The sequence below is a fragment of the Lucilia cuprina genome, chromosome 4, assembly GCF_022045245.1.
Source record: "Lucilia cuprina isolate Lc7/37 chromosome 4, ASM2204524v1, whole genome shotgun sequence".
Lineage (NCBI taxonomy): Eukaryota > Metazoa > Arthropoda > Insecta > Diptera > Calliphoridae > Lucilia > Lucilia cuprina.
The window spans coordinates 28,607,324-28,616,554 of NC_060952.1; the positions used below are offsets into that span (position 1 = coordinate 28,607,324).

At 27.5% G+C, this 9,231-nt stretch overlaps 1 protein-coding gene across 1 annotated transcript; it reads right to left on the bottom strand.

The window, feature by feature from the left end:
• Positions 1 to 1,978: 1,978 nt before the first annotated feature.
• LOC111684264 lies at positions 1,979 to 4,915 on the bottom strand. Its single transcript, XM_023446403.2, has 3 exons — positions 4,545 to 4,915; positions 2,613 to 2,818; positions 1,979 to 2,546 (listed from the first exon to the last, which is right to left on the bottom strand). Exons 1-3 carry the CDS (start codon positions 4,784 to 4,786, stop codon positions 2,182 to 2,184), a joined length of 813 nt encoding a protein of 270 aa, XP_023302171.2. The 5' UTR covers positions 4,787 to 4,915; the 3' UTR covers positions 1,979 to 2,181.
• Positions 4,916 to 9,231: the final 4,316 nt, after the last annotated feature.

Consider the following 9,231-nt stretch of genomic DNA (forward strand, 5'->3'; position numbering starts at 1 on the left):
CCGTTGTTTCGTTATTTCACCCAAAATCAATAACAAAATAATAAACAATTACTTTAAATTTTGGAGGTTCTTCCGAAAAATTGATTTCAATTACATAATTTATTTAAACGTTTTAAAATTATTGAAGCTTTGACTTTAGATGTGTAGATCAATTCAGAAGTTATAAGGAAACATTATCGGTTTAGAGTTTAGACTCTACACTATTAAAGTTGTCAGTCATCAAAATATTAAATAAAATAATTAAGAAAATACATATTTAACATAACAGACTAGACTTCCTTACTAGTTTTTTTTAAATCAGTTTTGATATTTTTAAAATTCCACTTATTTTTTTCATCAGAAGAATCTATGGCAGATAAAATTAACACGTTGACGTAAATGAAGGCTATAGACGTCGATCAAGGTCGTTCGTAGATTCAAATGACGTCTATAGCCGACATATAGTGTTATTATTTTCAATATTTATTTCCTTGTATAATATATTTTTTAAAGTTCTTCGAAATTATTTTAACAATAAAATAATATAGTTTCACTTTTTTATTAAAACTTATATTTTTCAAAATTTAACGGGTCTCGGTTGCCACTTCAGTTGCGTTACCAGTTGCCAAAATGATGTGAATAGTAAACGCTTTTAAACTAAGAGCTTGTAAACTTTATAAGTAATGCATTTTTTGTTCAATATTATTCATCCAATGGGTCATACATAATCGAGCCACAAGTGTGCATCAGGGTAGATTCATAATTTTTTGAGTAAGCGTCAACGAGTTAATGTACATTTTACAGCAAATTCAGTTAGTTAGTTTGAAAGGAGGATACACATCAAATCAGAAGAAATACTCCTAGGCCTCTATTGGGCCTGTTGTGCGCTCCTTAACCAGTGCTACAGGTGGGAATTGAACCCACCACTAGCCTGGAACACTATAATTTTTTAAAGTAAAAACTTCAAAAATATAGATCTTTTAACTAAACGAAGTGATGGAGAAAAATTTAAAGTAAATTTGAACTTTATGGACTATAACGAAATGGAATTGGTATATGAGAGCCACTGCATTTTTGTTATTTTCAGAACAAATATATGTTTAAGTAAAAACATCATTCTTACATTTTAAAGCACTTTTACGCTAATGTTTTTAAAAATTAAGTTGAATTCAGTTTTCAATTTTTCTATGCATAATGTTGGATTTTAGAATTTTTTTTAAACATTGTGCATAACAGAGAACTAATGAAGTAATTAGTTCATTAGTAATTAGTTGTCGAGTCTCATTGCCACGGATTTGAGTTTGTGCTGATGTTTGTAATGTATGCCGATTGAATAACTTTCTGTCCATGTTAACTTTTGTGTGCATGGTGCGGGCTGCAATTTTGAAATCGTTCCATTATTTCACCCTGCAACTGTTCAGAAATCGACACAACTAAATATTATATAATATTTTTTGTAATGATCAGTCCTTTTTTAATCCTAGTACCTATAAAAATTTCCCTTTAGAAAATGCTTTAAGCGTCCGTAAATGATTTAATAAAAAATAAATAATTTTTAAAATTATTATTTTAATTAAATGAGGCTTCACTTTAAAAAATATTCGGTTTCAGTTAAAAAAAAATATTTTAATAAAAAATTGTCTGATTGAAAAGCATTATTAATTTAAATATTTAATTTTTTATATATATTTTTTTTCGTTTTCATATGATTTGTACAATATTATTGTATATTAATGTGTGTTTGTGTCTATGGTATGATTTTAAGTTTTAATTAAAATGTAATATAACGTAAATACTATTCGTAACGATAAAAATAATTGTGGTTAAATAAATTGCAATTATATTTAATTTTTTTTTCGGGATTTCTATTTTAAATGAGGTTGAATCGTTTCATTATGGTAAAATTGAACTAGAATGTCACACATGTGTATTTACAACGTCATGTTTTAAATCACGTTTTTAAAATAAAAATGTTTTCTTTTTTTTGTTAAACAGAGTTTGTTTAAATAAATTACAATAAATTAAATAATTTATGTGGGTTTTGTTTTTGTGTTTAAATAAATTACTACTAACTAAAGTGTTTGTTTGTTACGTCTTAACAAAAGGCACATTTGGTTGGGCATGTTAAATGCGTTGGTTATAGAATTAATTAAATTTACAAATTATAACTTTATGTTTTTAATTTTCATTTAACTAATCGAATTATTGAGCATTAACTTGACCAGCATAAGCCAATTCTTGAGCATCACCATCGACGTTGATGCTGCGAGCATAGGGATAAGCAGAAGAAGCACCTGAGGACCAACCAGCGTTAGAAGCACCTGCGGACCAACCAGCACCATTGGCACTGTAGCCACCGCCTAAGGAACCACCGAATTTGTTACCTAAACCGCCGAAAAATTTCGAACCCCCAACCAAAATGGCCAAGAATAAAGCGATTTTAGCAACAATGATGGCCTTAGTGGTCAACAAAGCCAAACCGCCCAACAAAAGAGGTACCAAAGCGAACAATTTAGCACCAATAGCCAAAGCAATTGGGCCAACCATTTTCTTCAATTTACCACGGCCTAAATTTTTTAAAATGTTTTTAATAAATTTGCTGATAGATTTTTTTGATTTAAGATGTTTTCTACCTTCATCCAAAGCACGAGCAATTTCTTGGGTAGCTTCGGTGGGGACTTTCACTTCAAGATTATGGCTACCCAAGAATTCAGAAGCGCTCTCGACGGCCATATCGATCAATTGACCAGTGCGTTCGTCAGCATTTTCGGGCAATTGAGAGAGAACATCAGTTTCGCTGAGAGCACGACCATTGCGTTGTACAGGACTGGCAGGATCTCTGTAAATTTAGTTGAAAAGAAATAAAAAGAAAAAAAACATATTGAAAAACTAATAGAACTAGAAAAAATATGTTAAAGTTGAAAGGAAATAGTAGTATTATATAGTTTTTTTAAGAAAGATTGAAAGTGTAAGATAAGATTAAGATAAAAAGAGAATTGTGCTAATTAGAGTAAGTAATTCTAAGTCATGCTTTAGTTTAGTTTAATTAGATTTATAGTACGAGCTTTATTGTATAAGTTAGTTAAGTAGTTAATTATATAGTTCAATAAATAAATTGTGCTTAAGTGTTTTAGAAGTGTTATAAAAGTGCTTGGGTTAAGTAAAAATTCAATCATGCATGTTATAAAGAGTGTGATTTTTTTTTTCACAAACTTTCACTTAAGTAAAAAAAATTATTAAAATTTTTAGCAGGGGTAAGTGGGTAATTATATAGATTATTAAAAAAGGGTTTAAAGTAAGTAGTATAATTAGAGATAATAATATTTAAATAGTAGATTGTGAGTTAAATAAAATTATACGAAAGGAGAGAAGAAAATTTTTCTGTTTCTGAATTATTTTTCCGTGGGAATTACATTCAGAACGGACTTACCTAAAATGTTAATATTCGAAAATTTTAAATAATATTTTCAAATATTTAGTAAATTTTAAAAATATTAAAAAAATATTAATATTTAATTTTAAGGGATTATCTTTCAGTGTGTGTTTAGACAAAGTCATAAGTATTGTGAATCAGATATAATTTTTCTATTAATAAAATACTGCGGTTCGGTAAACAAAATTATTTCTTGAACATGTAAGAAATATGTGGATTTTTGTCCCCAGGGTAAAAAGAATCTTGATAGTGTTTCTAATAAACAATATACATTTTTTAAAAGCTAAAAAGTGGTTAAAAGTGATAATGAAAATATATAAAAAAAAAAACAAATTATAAACATGTGTTTTTCTGAAAGAAAACTATGGAAACGACCTCTAAATATGTGTAACAACGGCCAAAATTACTAGATTTATTTAAAGAAGAAATTATTTTTAACATTATATAATATCAATATAAAATGTTAAATAATATTCAAGACCATAATCGAAAGTGACAAATCAAAAAAACATTACATAACTATTGATATTATAAGAGATTGAAGGAAATTGTAAAAAATCGAAAACCGGAAAAATCCGGCTGGTAATTCAAAAAGAATAATGGACAAAAATATTCTCACGCTTAAAACTTGTAAAATAAAAAAAAAATTACATAATTTTAAAACATGATTTTGCAATATGTTTAGCAAAAGGCACAGTATTAAAACCGGCTTCAAAAGTTAATAATCCTTTCAGATTTTGTTTAATTTCTTTACAAAAAAATATTTATATTTAAACTTTTCAACCACTTAATGTTTTCTTTTGATCTACTTTTTTTCTAAAATATTGGACTTGATCGTTTTAAGCATTAAAGCGTTAATGTTAATTTAGTTTTTAAGCAGCTAGTTAATTATTTTTTTTAGTTTTATTTTATGAGTATTTTTTTTTGTTTGTATTTTACAACCAACTTTAAATGTCTTTCAATCTTTGTAGTTTAATCAATTATTTGATTTAAATTTCACTTGTAAACTGTTCTTTAGTATTCAGTTTAATTTTTTTTTTTATTTTTTTCAAAAGTTTTTACTACTCTTTTTAATGTTTTTTTTGTTTTTGAAACTTATTATTTTTCCCATAATAAAGAAAAAAACACACACCTTTTGAATGTAACACCATTGACCAATTCGATATTATTACTTCTGGCAGCACGATTAAGAGCAGTAATACCCTTAACAGCCAAACAAGTGGTCATATCATCACTTTCGAAACATGAGCCCAAATAGCGAGCGGCACGTGTGAAGGTTGATTCACTTTCGATTTGATTATCTTGTACACTTGGAGCAGCCCAGGCACAGCTGGCAACCAATAAACAAACTGTAGTTATGGCAAACACTTTCATATTGATTTATTTTTTTATTTTATTTTTTCGTAAAACACGACCGATTTAATCCTTTTATTATAATTGATTTCTTATATCCACGGATGTTGCGTGCAACACTTTTGATGGTTAAGATGCTTTTGATGTCAACTTCTCAAGAGCAACGGTCTTATATACAAAGTATTTTCAAAATACTACCAATTTCTTATTTTTACTAAAATTGTTCAGCGACAACAGCCAAAAACTTCATACACACATACCAATAAATGCGGCAAAACATTACAAAATAATTTACAATACAAACATTGTTTAAATGAATTATTTTTGTTGTTTTTTGGTTTGTTTGTCTGAAATGAAAGAAATACCTAAAACTGTTTACGCAGAGAGTAGACTGTTTTTAGACTTTAAAGTTAAGCCAGAGTCAGTCATAATTCACACACAAAAAATTATCTCGGCCACATTTACTCTCAACAAAATATTACCCAAAATATTTAGCAGCATAAAAATAAAGTTGTTTTTCTCTGACGTTTAAGCAGAGTTACTTCCTCCACTTTGCACTATATTTTTTTACTCTCGTTTCTTAAAGAAATGTACGAAAATACTTATGTACTCAAAGTTTTGTTTTACAACTCAAATAATATAACACAATTTTTTTTAAGCACAACTTTATAAGAAAATTTAAACCGTGTTTAAAAAAAGTCGAAATAAAATATTTGTACAAAACAATAGCGGCCCTACACAAGTCTAGAAAACAAGACAAGTGAGAATTATTTAGGATGGCAAAGATCGACTAGGGTGATACTCTAAGCATTGAAATGTAATTTCTACCAATGGAATGGATGACGACTTTTTAAAATTTTAAAATATTTTCTAAGTAAAACAGATAGCCATTTGTGCAAGTTTGTACATGTGTTTCATGAATCCTCTTATAATGTATAAATAAATAATTTTAACAAATTACTTAATATCTACTTTCAATATCAGAAGAGGAAAGAGGTAATATTGAATGATCGAAAATCTGATCAGTTTTGAAAGAAGTTTCATGATAACAAACAAATTCCCTTATAAAACAAAATCCTTAATAATTTTATATGTGTTGTATTGTTGATAAACTACATACTAATTTGAACCAAAGTTTTCTAATACGTTGTACTTTTTGAGTTTTTTTGTGCTAAAAAGGGCGTTAATCTTGTACGTTAGAGCTCCTTTTTCAAACTTAGACAGATTAAAAAAGGAAAATTTTACTCTAAAAACCCTACATTTAAAACCGCTTTAATTGCGGATTTGAATACACTCGCTTATAAGTAACTGCTTAAATAAGTACTTAGAAATAGGAAGACAAACGTAATGAGTAAAAACCTAAGTATTTAAGCCCTAACCAGATGATATAAGTCTGACACTAGATGTTATATGAAGAAAAACTGTTTTTAAAGTTTCATGTAAAAGGACTTCAAATTTCAAAAAATTTGGTGTCAAATATATAAGAAGAAACGTAAAAACGTAAAAGGGGGACCTTAAGCCACTTTAGAATACAAATTCTCTATTTTTAACTTGATTTGTATACTTAGATTAAGTTTTTAATCCATTTTAATCATTCATCTTCTTAATAGTCATCTTAATGTCATCTTAATTTAAATATTTTTTTAAACTTTTCCGCACAGTCCAAAAAGGGCAATACCGCCCCACCCATGAGGTAAATTCGCTATAGATTTGCTATTGATTTTTACATATTTTCACAATTAATTGCTACTTTTAAACTTCCAGGGATAAGTAGATATAAATAGAATTGATAAACGGAAATAAAATTGGATCATGTGATAAAACCGATTACTTGGGTTTATTCGGGTTTGGCCCAATGGCTAATGATCCCCCTTCTACCTTCAAATATTTTTTGTAATTTTTATTTTATTTTGCCAGGATCATAAAATGTTAAAAATTCATCTTTTTTAATAAATAATAATTTAAAATTAAATATATGTTAAAGTATATAAATTTAAAATACACTTCTTATCTTGTCAGTATAACAATTATTCTTGTTCTGTTTTTTTTAATATTTTTTTTGAAATTTTGAAGAATTTTGACACTATATAACCAGGTACATGTCCTAATAATATGCTCTCTTCTTCTTGACCCTATCTGATTATAAGTAAGTTAATATTATAGTACTTAAAGTAAAAAAGGGCGATATGTAGTATTTATTAAAAACTTAGTACCTAAACATAGGAAAAAACCCGGTAGAAAAGTACTGAAATTGATACAATCCGCTCTCAAAAGTGAGCTTACCATTATTATTTTTTGTTAATTTAATAACGTCGTGTTTTTTATATCTTTGTTTTTGATTTGAGATTTATACCTACATTTGATAATTGATATTATTGAAAAGTTAAAAAAGTTTATTTGCCAAGGTTGTATAATTTTTCTTTTTCCCTCTGTGTAGTTGTGTAAGTCATATCCGAGTTTTATCTGCGTTTGCAAATTAAATTGGTATGAAAGTAATAAGCCCAATACTTTATGTCACGTTAAGTAATTTTTGTACAAAATTGTTCCTTTATTTTGAACAAATAGAATACAACGTAATATTACCATGTAAAATTTATTCGAGCGAAAATGATATTTTTGAAACAACATAATAAATAAAATGTACAAGTTAGATGTTGGACGGGATAAGATCTTAACTCTAAAGCGTGCTAGGAGGGGGATCAAAGGCCATAGGGTCACATCTGTCAAGAATGAATAACTAAAAAACCGAGTAATCGATTTTGTCACAATATTAAGTTCTATTTTCGTTTATATTTTATCCCTAAAAGACACATAACATCCCTGAAAATATTTCATTTTACCACAAAACTACCCCAGGGGCACATCCGCCAAAATACAACTAAAATCACAATTTCTTTGAAATTTATTTGTTAACTAATGTTGTTTACATATTTTTAGTGAATTAAAGTATTAAAAAATAGAATAAGTAAATATTTTTGCAATTTCTTGTTTTATTTTACTAACGACAAAACTGCCCCACCCCTTTCAGTAGTATATCGATTCATTGTTTTTGATCAGAGCGAAATATAAAATGTAAGATTAAGTTGATATTGAAATTAATAAACATATATATATGTATTTGAAAGAAGAATAAAATTAAGAATATGCATTGCGATTTTATTTGAATAATACCACAAAAAAGTGTCATAATGCCCCATCTACCCTTAATACATAACGCTCATTTACTACAAGACTGTCAAGATTTTTCGAGATAAATATCTTTAAATGCTTAATGGCGTTTTGTATTTTACCTCTTTTAAACATATTAAAGGATCTGAAAAATTAAGCCAGATTCAGTTAGTAGATTCAAGTATGTGTCTCATCTTTATAATAATTCAAATTTTATTTATCTATTATTCTTTTATTTTTACATTTACAACAAAACATAAACATCGAAAGTAGTAGATGTAATTAAAATTTGATAAATCTATATGAAATACATATGAATGGTTTATAGATCTCAGTTTAAAACCCCCAAATTTTAGATTTTGCTAAATAATGAGCAATGAGTTCGTTACTATAACTTTTAAATGAAAATTTTAACTAAAAAAATAAAAATAATTTAAATAAACTTTCAATATGAGACGTGATATTATTACTTTTAATAAATGTATGTAAGTTTGTCTCTAACTAAACTACAAATATCTAAAATCTTTCAACAAATTAACTCATATAAACTGAAATTAATGAATATTATTAACTTTTACTAAAAACATCAAATGTAGTACAAACATCGATTATATCACTTTCATTCTTAAGTTCATTATATTAATTAAACTATAAAATCTAGGTCAAACTAAAAGATAAATATCGCATATCTTTCACTCTAAGTAATATAATATGATGTAGGGTATATCGAAACAAACAACGCGCAAATTGTTTATTGCTCATGTGCGCCTGAAGAAAGTCACACACAAGGTAAAATGCTGGAGAAAAAAAAAACAAAAAACCAAAACCCACATTTCAATTTCATTTGCGGCTTAAACGGTGTGTGCAGTCAGTACTTGAACAATAAACATAAATATGTAAGCAGTTTTAAAGTCGTTCGTTCAAGCTTGTTTTTTTACTCATACAACTTGGCTTTTACGCTCAGCTAAACTAAAACATTCATTTACTACTATACACACTGACACACAGTTATTCATAAAGATGTCACTCACTCATTTATTCATTCATTCAATCATCTCCTCTTTACCGGCATATAAAATACTTACCTATTTTTTTTTTGTTTTTTCTTGGTTGGCCATTAATTTCATTCAATGATGCGTGCGTGTGTGTGTGTGCGTGTGATTATGATTAAATAATATCAAGTATACGCCTCTATACAAAACTATTTCAAGATTTATTCATTATTTTATCGTTTTCTTAAGCTTTTACGCACAAAATATATTACTCGTTTATTTATGCAGTATTTCATCATTGTTTCT

Coding starts and splice junctions, on each gene's coding strand:
- LOC111684264 (XM_023446403.2), bottom strand. CDS start 4,786: ATGAAAGTGTTTGCCATAACTACAGTTTGTTTATTGGTTGCCAGCTGT. Junction 2,819..4,544: donor AATGGTGTTACATTCAAAAG/GTGTGTGTTTTT, acceptor CTAAATTTACAG/AGATCCTGCCAGTCCTGTAC. Junction 2,547..2,612: donor TGCTCGTGCTTTGGATGAAG/GTAGAAAACATC, acceptor TAAAAAATTTAG/GCCGTGGTAAATTGAAGAAA.